General features: G+C 44.2%; 1 protein-coding gene across 2 annotated transcripts in view; it reads right to left on the bottom strand.

The window, feature by feature from the left end:
* The window catches only part of SACS (sacsin molecular chaperone), a 368710-nt gene that overhangs the window by 128209 nt on the left and 220716 nt on the right, over positions 1 to 19785 (bottom strand). For both annotated transcript variants that reach the window (XM_086935194.1, XM_086935196.1), the window contains exons 5-6: positions 9698 to 9809; positions 1680 to 1826 (exon numbers count right to left, since the gene is read on the bottom strand). In XM_086935194.1, coding sequence (XP_086791320.1) covers positions 1680 to 1826; positions 9698 to 9809 — 259 coding nt within the window. The remainder of the gene's footprint in view (positions 1 to 1679; positions 1827 to 9697; positions 9810 to 19785) is intronic.

Genomic DNA, 19785 nt, shown 5'->3' with positions numbered 1-19785 from the left:
ACATTTAATTTTGTCTGAGAACCAGGGTTTTGTATCTGAAAGCTGCCTTAGGCGTGGATAGTTGAGCATGCACTCCCAGCAGGAGAAATACCCTAAAATTATTATGTTCCAAGGAAGCCTAAAATATTCCAATAATCTATTCATGTGTTGACGAAAATCTGCCCAGCACACAGCCACAAAAGGTAACGATAATACCTATTAGAAGTACACTAACCTAAATAGCTGCCACCGGTCTAAAAAATATGACTTTTTGGACATTTAACTTTACGGATTTAGGGTTTGGTAATGCTACAAACGTGATGGCCATCCTGTCCACCTTATTAGAAGCAGCACACAATATAATGCACTTGTAATAAGGCAGAGAGTATATATGTCATATTTGTGAGGAGGTAACCCATCCACCAAACTAAATTCAGGGCCTAAAACATTTTATTGATCTTTAGAAATATGCATAGACCTAAACTACAACCACTTATGGTGAATAAAAGGCATAAAAGAAAAAATAGGGCTAAGCTTAAAGTACGAACGTAAGCACATGTTCAAGAAGCCCGACCTACTACCGCCACATCCATCAGAATTATACGGTGATAAAAAAAATATGCCAGCAAAATGTTCTATTTAGAGTTCAACAGGGTCCCAATTTTTCAGTGGCCTAAGCAATCTGCATGGTAATTGTAACCTGCGTAGAGGAACACATCCCAGCACTCTTAAATACTGAAGGCATGTAAAATGTCAGATTTCGGAATACAAAAAGGACAAGGAAGGGTCCCAGTCTGTTTCAAAGTCCTCACCGTTTAATGTAAGTGCCGTCAATAGTTCGCCATCCATAGGAGCTCACCGAATATGTAATAGCAATCTCTTGTTTTAGAGGAATCTGTAGATTTCAGTTTAGTTGGGTGAAGGCATGATTCGCAATGCTTCTTCGGTCGTGACTGTGTTAGCCCCAATGGAGGAAGAATGCTCTTATTGGAGTAATCCCCACGGAAGCAAAATCAATGATCAATTGATGGTTTGGAGACACAGGCCACACCATGCCAAATGGAAAAATTACCAGCCGCTGCTGATCCAGCATGCCAGATTCTAAAACTCACTTTCCCAGTGTTTGCACCCTATTGGTTCATTTTTGTCTGGACTGTATGGGGTTAATCTATTGTGAGAAATAGCAACACAGCAGTCAAGACAATAAGTTAAGCAGTAAAACACACTTTGCATTGCCCTGCTCTCCATCGGTCAACTTCTGGAGGAGTAGTGAGAGCATCAAAGACTGTGGGCAGAATCCATACAGGCAAAGGGCTGTTCCAGTGAGGGTTCTGGACAGCACCGGTAATGGAGTCAGGCGGGTGCAAAAGTGGTGGAAGAGGGTTCACTAGTGGTGGAAATGGCCAGTTTCCTCCTGTGAAATAACCTGGGCACCAGCACCTTTTTTAAAAATGTAAGAATTGTTTACCAACTCCTGACTTTGATAAGTATATAAGGATGAAAGTTTTTAGACACATTCCGATTTGCGGCCATTAAATACATCTTTGAATAAATGTAAAGTCCTGTAAAGGCTTCCTGCTGTGGAAAAAAAAATAGTAAGAGTTGCAGCATTTTCCAGGTTGATCAATACTGAAAATACATGGTCTCTGTGAATATTAATACTGTAGCTAAGTTATTGGGTTACTCATTGTGCAAAATACCTGTAATGTGATAAACAGAATTGAACCCAATGCCAAATCGCCCGACTTTCAGGGGGTCATCTTTTTTCCTGCTTCGAGCAATTTCCTGAATCCCGTGCCAGTCTTCAGGAGTAAAAATGGCATTGTTGTACACATAAAGTGCTGGTCCTAAGGAATAAAAAAATATAAGTTGATCCAAGCATTAAAGGTAAAGGTACCAAGCGAAATAAAGCCAGAGCCAACAGGACTATTAAACAAAGTCACAATATGGGACATCACTTATATTTTCAGGTAATTATTTAGCTAGAAATCCTACTGGATGAATCATTGTATAAAACACATATTTACAAATGATTGCTTAATTAGAAACTATCTTTTTCAAGTCAAATGGATCAATAATCTGCTTTTTACAGTCCATATGTGACAGATGAGCTACAATCTAGGACTTCTGTGTACAGTGGCGGCTCCTCTGCTAAGGCGGAAGAGTGTCACCCCACTGCTATTTTAGCAGTGCAAAAAAGAAAAAGAGAATGATAACAGGACGTTATGATCATTTTCTTTTTCTATGCAGGAGTCGGGCGGGCCTGGCTCTGTGACCCCAGAGCAGGGGAGGAGTGGTTTGCACTCCTCTAAGTGCACATGACAGTTTGGCCGGCCCTCTAAGGCCAGCCAAACTGACATGCGCATTTGGCATGTTCTCCATTGGGATGTGTTGCACAGCCCCATGGAGAACATGCTCAGCCTCCCAGGCACTGCCTGTGCGTCCAAACAGCATGCTCAGACCAATTACAATGCTACTGCTGCAGCTTTGTGATTGGCTAGGAGAGCCCGGAAGCCTGAGTGCTTCCAGTGCTGTAGCAGACTTGAAGAGGACGAAGGAGAGGCAGTGGTGGTGCAGCGAAGAAGGTACGTTAATTTTTGTATTTATTTGTTTTTTATCCACCCCTCCTCCCGCCGCAATACCCTAGTTCCCAGCAAGCCGCCACTGTCTGTGCATGAATATTTTCTGTAAGGTAGGAATTTTTATGTATCTAGTATTTGTATACCATAAACCTAGCCAAAAGCCAGCAGAGCACTATACTAGGTCAAAGGCAAACACAGTCAACAAGTGATAGGAGAGATAGCTGGGATTTGTAGCAGACGTGTACGGTTACTGCATTGCGATGTAGTGTTCTTTGAAGAGGTGTAGCTTCAGTAAATTGGAGCAGCTTGGTTGGCAGTCCTTGAGGATACATGAATATTGTTCTAGATCCTTGGTGCATAGATGGAAAAGACCTTCTGCCTTGTTTTTTCTTTTTACATTTTTATTCTCCAGTTTGATGGAGCCTTGATTGCAGATAACATGTAAGCATAGCATATGTCACAAAGGGAATGTTTTTATTTACAATACACATACTATATAAAGTACTATCGCTGCTTAAAGGAAAAAAATGATTATCCCAATTTTTTTTATAAAACCGTCAGCCTAATAAACATTTCAACGTTGAGGTGCTCATTTAGATATATGGTATGAGCATGAAATATGTGCGAAAATCAGTACATGCCTTAAATAATTGCCCCACATTTTGAAAGGCTTGAAATTTCAGCATCAGATTATGAAAATTGAGAGACTGGTTGCCACCAGTAAAGGCTGGTTAACCAAGTGCAAAAAATGCACTTAAATGAAATAAAAGGCCTTCATGTAGTGTGTAGTAGAAAAATGTATTGTGTATAATTAATAGCACATTACAATTAATGCAATAAAAAATAAAAAAAATCTGTCAACATTAAATAAGGATCGTCATACATTATCAACCTGCAATTTAAAACAGCGAATGCAAAACAGAATACAACCCCTAAAGCTAACCAACATACAAGATAGTTGTTTCACTCAAGATAACAAGAAGTGTCCTGCTCAATCGTGATTTACTAAACATACTGGGATTCTAAACGGAGTTACCCAAATTTACCAGTGTTTTTTCAGTATCCCGCTGCAAGATTTCAGTTTTTTTCCAGGAATGTTTTTCATTTGACACATTTGTCTAGTCCCTGTGTGGAAATCCGGCAAAATCTCACCACATTCAAATACTTTCAATGGAAAAGCATAGAGCAACTGTTCATTGTATGGTCCTCCAAGATTCTTTACTGAAGATTATAGATATTTGGGCAAAGACTGCTTACGTGGATAATACTGCACACAAAAGAGCACAAGACGCATGAGAGGCACAAGTGATTATGGTTGAGGAGACCACTGCAAAACCCTCTAATTCTAGTATAGGACTGTACAGCAACAGTAGGTAAAGAAAGCAATTTTTTTACATGTCCCTCCAAAGGAGATATTAAGTGACGTGGCCTGCCAGAGATGCATGTTATTGTTAAATACTTTTATCCTCGGTTCGATGTTGTTTTCATTCAGTCAGTCAGTCAGTCAGTCATAGGATTTGTATAGCGCACTACATACCCAGAGGGTTTCAAGGCGCTTAGGAAGGGGAGGATGATTACTTGTCAAATATCCACGTTTTAAGTTGCTTTCTGAACGCTAGGTGGTTCTGGGTAAGGCGAAGGTAAGCGGGGAGTGAGTTCCATGTTTTAGCAGCCAGGTATGAAAAGGATCTGCCTCCCATGGTGGTCTTGTTGATGCGAGGTACAATGGCGAGGGCTTGGTTGGAAGAACGTAGTTGGCGGGAGGGGGTGTAGAAGGACAGTCGTGAGTTGAGGCAGTCTGGTCCGATGTTGTAGAGTGATTTGTGTGCGTGGGTAAGCAGTCGGAAAGTGATCCTCTTATTGACGGGTAGCCAGTGGAGGTCTTTAAGGTGACCAGTGATGTGTTCGTTGCGTGGGAGGTCTAATATGAGCCTGGCTGAGGCGTTTTGGATTCGTTGGAGTTTCTTCTGGAGTTTTGCGGTAGTGCCCGCGTAGAGGGTGTTTCCGTAGTCCAGTCGGCTCGTGACCAGAGCGTGGGTGACTGTTTTCCTTGTATCGGAGGGGATCCAGCGAAATGTTTTTCTGAGCATGCGAAGAATGTTGAAGCAGGAAGAGGATACGGCGCTGACTTGTCTGTTCATTGAGAGTGAAGAATCCAGGATGACGCCTAGGTTCCGTGCGTGGTCTGTCGGGATGGGTGCTTTTCCGAGGGCTTCCGGCCACCAGGAGTCGTCCCATGCAGAGGGGGATGTACCTAAGATGAGGACTTCTGTTTTGTCTGAGTTCAGTTTCAGACGGCTTTGTTTCATCCATTCGGCAACTTCTTTCATTCCTTCGTGTAGGTTAGTTTTGGCGGTGCTGGGGTCATTGGTGAGAGAGAGGATCAGTTGAGTGTCGTCCGCGTAAGAGATGATGTTGAGGTTGTGTTGGCGTGCGATGGCCGCGAGGGGGCTCATGTATACGTTGAAGAGGGTGGGACTGAGTGAGGATCCTTGTGGTACGCCGCAGATGACTTCAGAGGCCTCGGACTTGAATGGAGGAAGGCGGACTCTCTGGGTTCTTCCGGTGAGGAACGAGGTGATCCATTCAAGTGCTTTTCCTTGGATTCCGATGTTATAGAGGCGTTGTAGGAGGGTGCTGTGGCAGACTGTGTCAAAGGCTGCGGAGAGGTCGAGGAGGATGAGGGCGACTGTGTCTCCATTGTCTAGTAGCGTTCGAATGTCGTCTGTTGCTGCGATGAGGGCGGTCTCAGTGCTGTGTTTTGCTCGGAGGCCAGATTGTGAGGGGTCGAGGGATTTGTTGGCTTCGAGGAAGGTGGCGAGCTGGTTGTTGACAGCTTTCTAGATGACTTTGGCCGGGAATGGGAGAAGCGAGATGGGGCGGTAATTTTTGAGTTCGGTGGGGTCCGCAGTTGGTTTTTTCAGAAGGGCGGTGAGTTCAGCGTGTTTCCAGTCTTCCGGGAAGGTGGCGGAGTTGAAGGAGCAGTTGATGACGTCTCTGAGGTGCGGAGCTATGACGGAGTCTGCTTTGTTGAAGATGTGGTGAGGGCATGGGTCTGTGGGGGATCCTGAGTGGATTGAATTCATCAGGCGGATGGTGTCCTCAGCGGAGATTGGGTTCCAGTCGTTGAGAATGTTCACGGGGGGAAGATGATCAGCAAATGGTAGGGTGGGTTGATTTCCGGGTTGGTTGTCAAAGCTGTTGTGGATGTCTGCAATCTTGTTGTGGAAAAATGATGCTAGGGAGTCGCAGAGGGTTTGAGAGGGGGTGATGTCGTTGGAGTTGGCCGAGGGATTGGAAAATTCCTTGACGATGTTGAAAAGTTCCTTGCTGTTGTGGGCGTTGTTGTCAAGTCGATCCTTGAATGCTGTTTTCTTGGCTTTTCGGATCAGTTGGTGGTGAGTGCGGGTGGCGTTTTTGAAGGCGACCTTGGTGCTGGTGGTTGGGTCTTTTTTCCAGGCCTTTTCAAGGGAGCGGCAGAGTTTCTTGGACTTCTTGAGATCATCGTTGAACCATGAGGCCTTCTTGCTGCCAGGTTTGCTTTGCCGTTTTTTCAGTGGTGCTAGGGTGTCGGCGGTGTTGGATAACCATAGGGTGAGGTTAGCGGCGGCTTCGTTGGCGTTAGAAGAGGGGGCTGGGGAGTTTTGAAGGAGCGATGCGGAGATTTGGTCCGTGGTGATTTTGTTCCAGTTTCTTTGCAGGGTAGGTTGGAGGTGGATGTTGGGTTTTGGTTTGTTGTAGGTGAAGTGAACGCAGCTGTGGTCAGTCCAGAGGAGGTCTGTGGTGTGGCCGAAGGAGACATGATTGCTGGATGTGAAGATGGGGTCGAGTGTGTGACCTGCGATGTGGGTGGGGGAAGTGACTAGTTGTTTAAGTCCGAGGTTGGCGAGGTTGTCCACGAGGGTGGCGGTGTTGCGGTCGTTGATATTTTCAAGGTGAAAGTTGAGGTCTCCCAGAAGGATGTATTCTTTGGAGGGGAGCGCGTGTGGAGTGATGAAGTCCGTGATGTCTTCACTGAATTTTGCGCGGGGTCCTGGTGGTCTGTAGAGGAGAGTGCCTCGGAGTGTGGTTTTGGGGTCGATGTGGATCTGGAAGTGAAGGTGTTCGGAGTTGACGAGGTTGGCGTCAGAGCTGGTTGAGATGCGGATGGATTTCTTATGGACGATAACGATTCCTCCTCCTGTGTGGCTGGTGCGGTCTTTGCGAGTGATCTTATAGTCTTTAGGGATGGCAATGGTGATGTCTGGTGCGGAGGAAGCGTTCATCCATGTTTCCGTAAGGAAGGCGATGTCCGGAGAAATGGTGTCTAGTAGATTCCATAGGTCAATGGCGTGCCTGTGGACCGATCGGGTGTTGAGAAGGATGCATTGTAAGTGGTGGGGTCGGGAGTCTGATGTGTGGTTGTAGCGGAGATGTTGTCGTGCCGCTGAATTTGCAGGAGTAGCAGGAGAAAGGTCCATGGGTGCGTCCAGGAGCGGCTTAAACGCAGTTGGGGGCGCGACCGGGGTTAAGGGCTAGGAGGGCGGCGGCATTGTAGGTAATGCGGGGGGGCTGGGTAGCGCGAGGGGCAGGGGGTCTGGCGCTGGGCGCGGTCCAGGCGCGGACGGGCGTAGACGGGCTTACCTTTGGCGCACCTTCGGCGCGATTTGGGCGCGGTCGCTGCGCGTAGACGCTGCGCGGGGGAACTCCTGTCATATATGGATGGTGGAGGGGGAGGGGCGAGGGCGTCTCAGCTGGGAGGCGGGGCGGGCACACGAGGACAAGCACAACAAACAAAATGGAGGCGGAGGGGGGGGGCACAGCGGAGCGCTAGCGGTAAAACGCGTTTAAACAATCTAAACAGCACAGAAATGCACCAAGCGCTACTACAGCAAAGCGCTAAGCCTGCAAGCAACAGTTGAAAAATACAAGGCAATGTGAACAGCAATTCAGCGCTACGATACTAAACAGCACAGAAATGCACCAAGCGCTACTACAGCAAAGCGCTATGCCTGCAAGCAACAGTTGAAAGATACAAGGCAATGTGAAAAGCAATTCAGCGCTACGATACCAGCAGTCAGCAGGGACCCTGGGAGCGACCACTCGGCTCGTGGAAGAGGAGTGAGTCACGGCGCCTGAAGGGAGGAGAGCGCTATTTCAGGACAGTGGGAGGGCGTCTCAGCTGGGAGGCGGGGCGGGCACACGAGGACAAGCACAACAAACAAAATGGAGGCGGAGGGGGGGGGGCACAGCGGAGCGCTAGCGGCAAAACGCGTTTAAACAATCTAAACAGCACAGAAATGCACCAAGCGCTACTACAGCAAAGCGCTAAGCCTGCAAGCAACAGTTGAAAAATACAAGGCAATGTGAACAGCAATTCAGCGCTACGATACTAAACAGCACAGAAATGCACCAAGCGCTACTACAGCAAAGCGCTATGCCTGCAAGCAACAGTTGAAAGATACAAGGCAATGTGAAAAGCAATTCAGCGCTACGATACCAGCAGTCAGCAGGGACCCTGGGAGCGACCACTCGGCTCGTGGAAGAGGAGTGAGTCACGGCGCCTGAAGGGAGGAGAGCGCTATTTCAGGACAGTGGGAGGGCGTCTCAGCTGGGAGGCGGGGCGGGCACACGAGGACAAGCACAACAAACAAAATGGAGGCGGAGGGGGGGGGGCACAGCGGAGCGCTAGCGGCAAAACGCGTTTAAACAATCTAAACAGCACAGAAATGCACCAAGCGCTACTACAGCAAAGCGCTAAGCCTGCAAGCAACAGTTGAAAAATACAAGGCAATGTGAACAGCAATTCAGCGCTACGATACTAAACAGCACAAAATGCACCAAGCGCTACTACAGCAAAGCGCTATGCCTGCAAGCAACAGTTGAAAGATACAAGGCAATGTGAAAAGCAATTCAGCGCTACGATACCAGCAGTCAGCAGGGACCCTGGGAGCGACCACTCGGCTCGTGGAAGAGGAGTGAGTGAACCTCAAATGAACCTTGTGGTGTACTTTTACTGAGCAACAATTTTCACTCGGCCATTAAACAGTTTGACCAGTATCTTCCAGCGTCCCAACTTATATTTTCTATGGATATATTATAATACACCCTTCAGAACGACAGCTAAATGGCAGGGATGTTTTTTTTAAATAATAATGTGATGCTGGCCAGTCCATCTTGCCATCAGGATCATGACCATCATTTAAGCCACAACAGTCTATCCGTCCACCTGGGGCCTGGAGATTCCCTATCCCCAGGGTCAGCAAGAGGAAATTTGGATTACTTTGGACATATTTGTGACATATCAGTTGACAGAGATCAAATAAACCCCAATTTATACTTATTTGTCATGGTGAATAGCGGCACAATTCAGGTTCTGGTTCACCCAGCAACGAGGGAACCCTATCAACTATTGGAATTTCTGAAAAGAGACCAGGTGTTTCCAGGGGTGTATGGCTTGCTTGGATCCTGCTATATTTTTTACCCAGAATGCCCTGCAATCCTGAAACGCTGGGTTGGATAATACATTTCTACCACATTTCTGAGGTTAAGTTAGAGAATCTACTGATGTCTACAATATTTCATGCAAAGATCAAAGAATTTTCTTTTACCCCTGAATTGGAAATCATGATCTTTTCTCTTGATTACATTTAGTATGATGTACTTTTGATGATGCTGTTAATTTCCAACACAAAAAAATAAAAAAAAGGAAAAGCATGCTGCTAATGTTGCAGAATATGTGCAAAGGAATTGTAATGTGGAACAGAACAGTTTTGGGGGAAATAAACAAGCACAAGAACTAGCATACATCAGAAAAAGGAACATGGTACCAACCATGATTGTAAAAAATCGGCTTTAATCGGTTTACAATTGAAAACAAAGGTTTAATCCAGAAGGGAGAAAATTTTCTTCAATGTTATAAACTATTGTAAGGTCACAAAGTTCACTAAATGTGATATCCGAAAGTGTTAGAAGAAAACCAGAGCGAGAAGCTTCTGATTCTGTTTTCACGTTACAGTAACAGTAACAAAGGATTGACAACAAAGCCAAATGCTAAGAGGAAATTTACACATATTAAATATCATGTTTTAAATTGCCAATATTGTTTAGTGAAATTGAACAAAGATAAAGCACATGATTTGCAGAAAAAAACATACCTTGGTAAGGCACCATATCTGCAGACCAAAGAGACTCTGTTCCATATTGAGTCTCATCATATAAAAATGTAACTTCTGTTGCACCAGCATCTTCAGCATTCTGGATAAGCTCCTGTATGCAAAACATGTCAAATATGACAAGATAAAGAATTGTTCATGCAACATCTCTCTATCATGTCTAGTATTTCATCCTTTAAAATGTGAAAAGTAAAGGTGTGTCAGTACAGTAGTAGACAACTGTCTATCTTTTCGTTAACAATTCTTGTATAGCTCAATTGCTTTTGTGAGTGCCTACTTGAAGTCTGTGTTTTTGTATTACTTTGCTAAATCATGAATGATACTATTTCAGAAATCTGTTAAATTCTGCGTCAAGCAGAGTAAGTCACTTACCTTCAGTGACACCTTTCCTGGTGGCGACCTAAACGCAGATTCCTCCGCACGTGATTTTCCCCAGGAACTTGAGATATTTTGATAGCAAATCCCTTGCTATTCAATAGGTAGCGTTGTGAGGCTCTACATCGCCTCTGTTGTGCGCCAGATTTGATGTTGAGTCCCTATACCTGCCCATTTCCGCGTGCTGACATCCATTTCTTGGCGATCTCTGTCAGCGCAATCAGCTGCGGACACCATAGGAATCAGAATGATCCAGTGTGCACATCTCTAGAATGGTACCTTATTAATGGACTACATTAGTCCATTCAATACAATGGGCAGGATTGTGAGTCCAGACCAGACAATCCTGCAGGAGTCATCGGATGAAATGCCCATCCCACCGCTGGCCTTGGTTTTCCAGGCAATAGTGCTATGTTAATATGTGATGGGGCATTCACGTAGCAGCTCGAGAGATGTTCAAGACTGGCACACCATGAGTAAGTGCAGTGGTAGCAGAATTTGTTCTGGTGGAATGAGTGTGCAAGCTTTCTGGGAGCTGCTATTTCATTAGTACATAGTACATCTAAATACATAGCACAATCCATCGGAAGATGGTGTTTTGCTTAAACCACTTACCCCTTTTTGGCACCAGAGAAGCCCACGAACAGGCAATCATCCAAACATTGATCTCGGGTCCAATCAAAATAAAAATTGAGGGCCTGCGCATTTCGTTCCCCCGTGCCACGGGAACTTCGTCATGGCCCATATAATTTGGTGAGAGCTGGGCAGGGTTACCAATAACCGGACCAAAGTGGAATGTATATCGATAAGTGGAAGCCAAATCATCACATGTGAAAGGTAATGGTAATCCTGCTGGAAAGGAGAAATTCTGTAGCGGAGCTCTCACCAAATTACATGAGCCCTGACGAAGTTCCTGTGGCACGGGGGAACGAAACGCATTGGCTGTGTGCTGTTGTTTTTCAAAAAAAATGAATAAAAAGAAGAAACCTCAAAGAAACTACTTCTTATTGATTTTTTATGTAGTGCACCTTCCTTTTGTCTTTAATTCATATTGTAAACAGGCACCTCTCAGCAGCAGTTGCTGGAAGTTGTTGCACTCAAAGTAGCAATTCTGAAACTAAAAGGGTGAATGTGCTTGACCTTGGCCTGCTGCTGTGTTCTTACGTTGTCTTGGCTAAAAATTGAGGGCCATTGAATGTTCAAGACTGTTGAGGTGTTTCTCCTCCTTGAAGGGGTGAGAAGGAGCAAAGAAAGCTGGCAAGTTGATGGATTGCCCAATATGAAAGGGTTGGACTTCCTACGGCAGGAAGGCTACTTTCATACAGAGTACCAATTTGTCTGGAAAGAACAATGTGTATGGCAGCTTGATGGACTGCGCCTGGAGTTTATTCTCTTGCCTTGTCAACGTAATGACAATGAGGAAGACAGTTTTGATGGTCAATAGGGGTAGAGGACAGCTGTGCGTCTGTTCAAAAGGAGGACACATGCAGTAATTGAGAACCAAATTAAGGTCACATTGTGGCATCACAAAAGGTGTTGGTGGGAACATGTGGACCGATCCTTTTTTGAAACACATCAGAATAGGTGATTTGAAAAGTGATGGCTGATCTGACAAATGCAAAAAGATAACCCTTAACTGTTGCCACAGCAAGCCCCCACTGGGACAGAGAGAGACAAAATAAGATATCAGACACGTTTGCATTTATGGGATGGATGTCATGTGGAAGACACAAGGAAATAAACATGTCCCAGCGTCCTGCATACATAGTTTTGGTGGATGAACAACTTGCTGCCAAGATGACACCAACCACTACAGGAGGGTGAAAAAAAGGCTTCAACTGTCGTCGCTCAATATCCACGTATGGAGGTGTAAGTTGTGCAGGCTCCCATTCAGGATCTGGCCCTGCTGCTATGACAACAGGTCCTCCCAAAGTTTCAGCCTAGGTCAAATACTCATGGCAAGAAGTTCGGGGTAACTTCCCGGGTGATAGTGCTCTATCCAAATATGCATAACATAACACTCTCTTTGCCCAGTCTGGGGCAACTAGGATGACTTGGACCTGGTCTTTTTGGATCTTTTTCAGTACTCTGGAATGGAGAGGCAGGGGCGGAAAGGCATGCAGGAGTCCAGAGCTCCAGCTGAGACAGAAGACCTCTCTGAGAGAATACTGTCTTTGTTTTGCCTGACTCCGGACCACGTTTTGCAAAGAGCGGAGGCACAGAACGGAGCGTAGTTGAGAGGATTGTGAGTGGCTGGGCTGGGAGCAGGCGGAGAGCGTGTAGAAACCGGTGCAGTTGAGCCACGATACCTCAGACATATAGGCCGTCGTGATGTCAAGCCACAGCCAGGGCCGGCTCTCACCCTATCCAGCAGCAGTGGCAATGCCACAGGACCCTCTGCATTGCGGCACAGCAGCAGGGTGTAATGCGGCAGGAGCCGTGGCGGAGAATAACGCGGCAGGAGCCGCTGAAGTGATCGACAACGTAGGCACCGCGGGGATGCTTAAAACGGCAGGAGCATCAGCAGCAATAGATACATTTGCTGTTAAACCTTTAAAAAAAAACGGGACATATCGTAAAAATTGGTAAAGCATGTGTCTGAGCTCAAATAGGTTTGGCACCGCTGACACTCTAGCAGATGTGGCGCGAGCCGGTGTATGGAGCAGGCTGTGGACTCACGTAGATAAACAAGTTGGCCCAACTCTGCAGTCATACATATGTTGGTCATACATATTGGTCGTGGTTTGGATATATATTAGTAAACCTTTTTTAATGTGGCAGGTTCCCCGTATTCTCCTGTCCGCTGTCTTCACTAGCCTACGGATAGATCGTTGGAGTTGCAACACCGCGCAACTGACTCTCGTTGACCTTTACCCGAGAGTAATCAGGGAGAGGCTACTGTTACCTTAATATCTCAAGTACCTGGACCTGCACCACTGAGAGTACGATATTTCATCAGGCCCTAGCGAACTTTGAGAAACTGTAAGTGGTGTTGTAGACTCTGAAGGAACTGGTACAAAGCATAGAAGAGTAAAGGAAAAGTAAGGGAAAAATGCCCCCGAAAGGGAAGCCACAAGGGATTAAAAAGACCCCGAAAGCTGCTGTACCAAGAAAAGTTAACAAAAAGTATCAGCAACAAAAGACATTGGAGAGAATCAGTACAGATTCTGTGGAAGAATCATTGACATCAAATAAACATGATTGCCCATCAGCCCCAGTAGAAGAAGCAAGTGGGACTTCCTTAGGGCAATCTATAAAGAAATTTGTGGGGAAATGCTTTAAAAAGAATCCTGAAGTATGCGAATATTCCCTGCCTTTGTGGGGAACTGAAGATAGAGACAGTATGAGCAGCCAAAGGACTAGAACTGGAACGGGAGTAATATTGGGTGTAACAAATGGCTCCTTCCAGCCACTAGTTTTGGATCAAGGGGGGATAAATGAAGGGGAAATGTTTGAGTTGGAACCCAGATTATCATCATCACCTTGTCTGTCCTGCAATGGAAGGGAAGGAGAGAGCCCAAGAGTATATAATACACCACAACGGGAACCTAATAGTCAGGAGAAGAGGGGAACTGTAACTCCCTAGCAAAACTTTAATTCCCCAGATAACCAACAATCATCCTTGGCACTCGACATGATTGCATCCTCGGAATCATCTCTATTAGAGGTGATTTTCCTAATGCAAAAAACTCTCCAAGCAATATCAGAAGCTTTAGTTGAGAATAATGGACAAGGGAAATCCCATAAAACTCACCTACAACTGATTGCAGAAGAGTTAAAAAAAAATAATAATTGTATGCCAAATATAGTACGTCCAGTAGTGGAGACGAGGGAGCAGGAGGTAAATGTACCCCCATATGTCAACGAGAAGAAAGCCACACAGGTGAATGAAGTTATACAGATTGAAAACTCCCCAACAGTATACATCTCAAGGTGCCCTATGCGGGTAATAAAGAGGAGTGTATACAAAAGATCTAAAAGAGATAGGACCATGAAGAAGAGTAGAAAGATGAGAAATAAGGCACAGAAAACGTTGAGAAAGACAAGGGAAGCATACCAAAGTCAGAATATAAAAAATGGTGTTGTAATTGTAGGAAGTGAGGCACCACTGACAAATGAGATCATTAAGATTCAGAATAGGAAAGTGATAAGCACATCAAAGAAGATGAATAACATGTGCTGAAGTGGGCAAACTCAAGGCCGTGCAATACAGGAAAAAATAGAAAGAATGGGGAGCAGAGTGGGGGGTGTACCAGTGGGTTCAAGAATGAAGGGTGAGTCCCATCTAGATCAAACAGGATGGAGAAGAGCGGGCTCACAGCCCGGGCCCGCTCCCATACTTAGGGGATGCACAAGGATGTATAATAATACAGAGGACCTATGTGTGTTTATGGAACCATGGGGGCAAAAGGTGGAGAAAAAACGACGAAGGAAAATAAAACCCCTAAATCGTGCAAATCTATTGCAAATCCTAGTTAATTGCCCTACACTGGGGGAGGTTACATCTGAAGATTTAAGACAAATAGGCTTTGTAACGAGTTTAGAAGAAAATGAGGTAACTAAGGTGCTTTTCTTTTCTGGATTTGTAAAACATTCGGTGGTAAAGGCAGAGAGAGACCTGGAAAAGGAGGGTATAAGATTTGTGCAGGTCAATGAAATTGTGAGAGAATGGAATAATCCCGTGAGCTTTGTGGCTCTTTTTCACCATGCAGGTCTTTGCCCAGAGCAAATACAGTATGAAGCACGAGTCGCCCATTATTGAAGAATCTGCATAATAATGATAAAGATCAAGGATGGTTAAAAGTAACAATACCAAATACCACATGCAAGCCAATGTTGAGTAACCGATACGACCTCCTAACCGAATATTCAAATAGTTGGGAGGACAATTTGTCTGGCATGTTAAGTGAAGTGGACTAGGACTCAGGGTACTCACACAGCCTACGGACTCTATCTTGGAATATTGGTGGCTATAAGAGACAGCTAGTACAAGACACCTTTAGAGAAATGTTAGGTGTCTATGACATATTGTGTCTGCAGGAGTCCTGGTTGTGTGAGGTACCCGTCACAATAGATGTTTTTTTTACGGTAACTAAGGAGGCAGTACAAATGAACTTGGGCCGACCTTCGGGGGGCTTAATTACTCTGGTATCAGTAAAAAAAAAACTAACCAAAAAATTAAGTTAAATGTGAATTGTAGGTGGCTATTGGCATGTCAGGTAGAACTCTACAGTGGGACCGGGACAAAAAGACAAATTATTGTGATAAATGTATACATCCAGCCAGGAGCAATAACAGATTATGAAGTAAAATTGTGCATGCTAGAGAAAGATTTGGAATCTATATGTATGATGAAAGCAGGATATTCGATAATGATCTTAGGAGACTTTAACCATAAACTAGAACCATCCCTTAGTGATAAATTGTTTAAGGAAATTTTAGCTACCTCACATATTCCTTATGCTAACTTTGGTGGCGTAGCTAGTGCTGTATGAGATAAATATTTGGTACAATTCCTTGGATCAATAGGACTATTCTGTGCTAATGGACGGACAAATTTGGATTGGCCGGCAAAGAAGACATTCCGTGCAGGGAATCAGAACTGTCCAATTGATTATGCTTTCATTGATGCATGGCACTTTAAGGATGTGGAACAATTTGAGGTATTGCAGAGTGAGGGCAGTGATCATTGGCCTATATAATTGCTAATTAATATGGAACGGGAGCCAGAAAGAGAAAGACTGATCCCATTGCAGATTGAATACCCTAGACGCATAACCACCCGTTTAACTGAGGAAAGTCTACAATAGGTTAATTATTTGTTTATTGATTAGACTGCTGTCGGTAACACACCACAAAAAGGAAAAATTTTAACATGGTACGAGAGGACTATCGAGCAGGTGGTAAATTGCCTAAAAACAAAAGTTAAAAAGGGCCTGCCCATAATAACAACAGAAGCTTAAAGAGCTGGTTTAATATTGAGTGTAGAAACTTAAAACGTAGGGTACAGAAATGGGAAAGACAGTTAAGGAAAAAATCAGATAAGGAGACAATGGAGAGCCTTCGAGTGGCGAAATCGGAATATAAAAATGAGAGAAAAGAAACTGGAATATAAATCCAAAAACTGGAAACAATGTTAGAAGTGATAAACACAAATAATATATGGTCTTTGTGGCAATTGGTAAAAGAGGGCAAGGTACAAGGGGAAATGCATTGTTTAATGGGTGAAGATGATTGGGTTACTCATTTGAGCAACTTATATAGGGGTAAAGATTTGAAGAATACCCTGAAAGTAAAGCCTGAGGAGCTAGAACAATTAAAACAGCATTTTTCTTTTCAAAATATAAAAGAAACAATTCAATCTTTAAAGCTAACTAAAGCTGCAGGACCGGACAACCTTCCCGCTATTATCCTGAAAAATAATACAGATTGGTGGGCCAGCTTCTTAAAAACAACCTTTGAACAAATTCTTGTGGTGGGGTCTTTCCCTGAAAGTTGGAAGGAGGCAATTATGAGACCAATCTATAAAAAGGATGATGCTATGTTGCCCCATAACAATCACCTCATTAGCTTACTGGGTGTGGGGGAGAAGGTCTTCACCAAAATATTACTAGGGGTAGTGAAAGCTTGGGCAGAACTGCATGCCCCGATACCCATAGAACAAGGGGGGTTTAAAGAAGAACATTCAACTGTTGATCACTGCCTTAGTTTATGGGCATTGGCAAGAAAGGCAATAGAAGTACGTGGCAGCTTGTTTTGCTGTTTTTTTGATTTCCGAGCCGCATTTGATTTGGTAGATCGTAATATATTGTGGGGTATGTTGGCAAAGCTCGGAATCAACAAAGCAGTTCTTTCATTAATCCAGGATTTGCATTCTAAGAATTGGGCTAGAGTAATCCTGGATGACCTTGGGACACTATCAGATAATGAGCGGCCTGAAGCTGGGCTGTGTTTTAGCCCCTTTGTTATTTTCTCTGTTTTTATCTGACCTGCCAACTACATTGAGCAAAGCAGGGGGACTAAGCCCTAAGATGGGGGAACCCATATTTCTTGTCTGCTATACGCGGATGATTTAGTGATAACAGACATGACAGTTACAAAAGAAACTGGATATCTTTTTAGAATATTGTAATAATAAAAGCCTCACGGTTAATCTAGAAAAGACCAAAATAATGGTATTTGGAAAAGAAAAAATTCCTTCTACTGGAGACTTGGGGATGTTAGAATCGGAATAGTAGAGAAATATAAATATTTGGGCATGTGGTTTGATAGTAGATTAAACTGGAAAGACGACATACAGACCTTAAAAGCGAGGTCACTTTCCACAGTCTGGGGCCTTAAACAATTCAAACAGAAGTATGGAGGCCCATCGTTGCGACCAATACTTTCAGCTTTTAATGCATCAGTTCAACCACAATTTTTATATGGCATCGAGGTTTTATTCATGGGGGGTAAATCAGATTGGAACCAAGAGGTAGGTAAATGTGTGAAGCAGCTTCTCGCCCTCCCATCATCAACTATGCTGCAGGCTGTGCGAGTAGAATGTCATCTCACATCCTGGAATTATCAGGGAACGCAAGCAACATTTAATTTTTGGAAAAGATTGAACGGAGAAGGCCCCCCAAAATAGCATATTTGTGTAAGAAAGAAATAGAGACCAGCGATCTTAAATGGGCGGCTCAAGCAAGGAATAAACTAGACAAGTTATGTGCTAAACTTACTTTAGAGCAAGAACATTGGAAATCAGCACAGCAGACCCCTAAGCGGGAGTTACAGGCCATTATTAACACGAAGGCACGAGAAGAAGATTTAGGCTATTTGAAGAGCAAATCTTCGGCCCGATTTTTGATAAAGGTGTGGGTTAATTACGACATTTTCCCCTATATAGAAGCTATGCCTAACCCAAAGCTCAGAAATATAATATTGAAATTTAGAGTCGGCCTGAACCCAAGTAACAATAATGGTAAGATAAAATCACTTATGTCAAACGACCAAGGCCTGTGGTCTTGCGGCCTACAAGTAAAATGTAGTAGTGAACATATTTTGCTGGATTGTTTGTATTTTTTAGAAGAACTGAAATTTTTTTAAAACCTATCTTTATTGCATATAAAAGTTTTAGTAGAGACCAAGCACTTAGCTTATTGACAAATATGAGATTTTTAAATGTGGCATGTGCAATAGGAAGATTTTTAATTGCTATACAGGAGTCACTGAAGGAATTGGCATAGGTTGAAATGAATATATGGTGAAAATTCATTATTTCCTACAATCTGTGGATTACGCAAGATTTCACAAATGTATAGCTAAGGTATAAGCAACTCCTTGCCTTGGTGAAGAACTAAGAGATTTTATATGTGTGTCCTTTATTGTCTATTTTAGCAGGTTTTTACTATGTAGTGTACTATTTTAGGGTAAAACCTTTGGTATAAATCATGTTTTAATTGTTTGTAAAGTGCTATTTTTTATGGTTAAATATGCCAAATAAAAATATTCAAATGGAATGGAATACTGTCTTTGGAACTCCAACATGCAAATGTCTGGTCACTGCTTGTTCACTGCTTGATCACAAATTGCCATTTGTGATCCACTAGGCAATGTTAGATCTGTTATCCTGCCCTTGCATTTAATGATTCTACCAGGTGCTGGGCGAACAGGGAATTGCCGCGAGCGTTCAGCCTCTTCAAGAAATACAGAGCATCCTAGCACAGGAACCACTATCCTACTCTACCCTATGTGTTGCAATATCACATGGCAGTTGCATTGTTCGTGAGAACCAGTACTTGTCTCCTCTCCAAAGTCCTCTGTCCTCTACCCCATCTGTCCAAGGTGGACTCTGCAACCCAGCAATGATGCGTCGTTCACAACTATTAGATGCCGAGGGGGTAGGTAGAGGGGTTTGCGCTTGTCCATTGCAGTCGAGCAGCCACTGCAGCAGGTCTTTTGCAGTGTCCTCCGACACCTGGATGGGCTCTGACAGGTCCGACTTCAGACACCAATGCATTTGTCCACTAGCAGGATGTAGGAGGCTAAGAGGCCAAAAAGTCTCAAAGCTGCTCTCACTGAGACCCAGGTCAGGGGATTGATATATCAGCTTTTTAGTCCTGAATGTCCTCTGCCTTGCTGTGGTAGAGGGAAGGCTTGAAATAGTACAGTGTCCAGAATGGCTACAACAAAGGGAAGCCGTTGTGAAGGAGTCAGGTGTGACTTCGGCACACTGATGGAATTACCCAATGATGGCAACAGGTTGGGCATCAACTTGAGGGGGCTTGCCTTCAGGAGGCAGTCATCGAGGTACAGGTAGACTGGTATTCCCAAACTCCACAGATGGGTTACAACTACCACCATCACCTCTGTGAACAGCCAAAGTGCACTGGTAAGGCCAAAGGGGAGCAGGGTGAAGTGAAAATCCTCTTGGCCTACCTGAAACCGCAGGTAAAATTTGTGGGACGGCAGGACATGGAAGTAGAAATAGACATCATGTAAATCCAACGCCACCATCCACTCTCCTGGGCCCAGAGCAGACAGCATTGGCCAATATGAGCATTTTGAACTTGTCTTTTTGGAGAAAGAAGTTCAAAAAGTGCAGCTCAAGGATAGGCGGTCACATATGGCCTTCTTGTTCATCTTCGCACAGAAGTCACACGATGCAGAGTTGTGCCTGAAGCTGAGGCACCAGAGACAGACATTGTGGCTGT

Source organism: Lissotriton vulgaris, chromosome 8 (assembly GCF_964263255.1).
Source record: "Lissotriton vulgaris chromosome 8, aLisVul1.2, whole genome shotgun sequence".
Taxonomy (NCBI): Eukaryota; Metazoa; Chordata; class Amphibia; order Caudata; family Salamandridae; genus Lissotriton; species Lissotriton vulgaris.
This window is presented reverse-complemented; position numbering and strand designations above follow the sequence as displayed.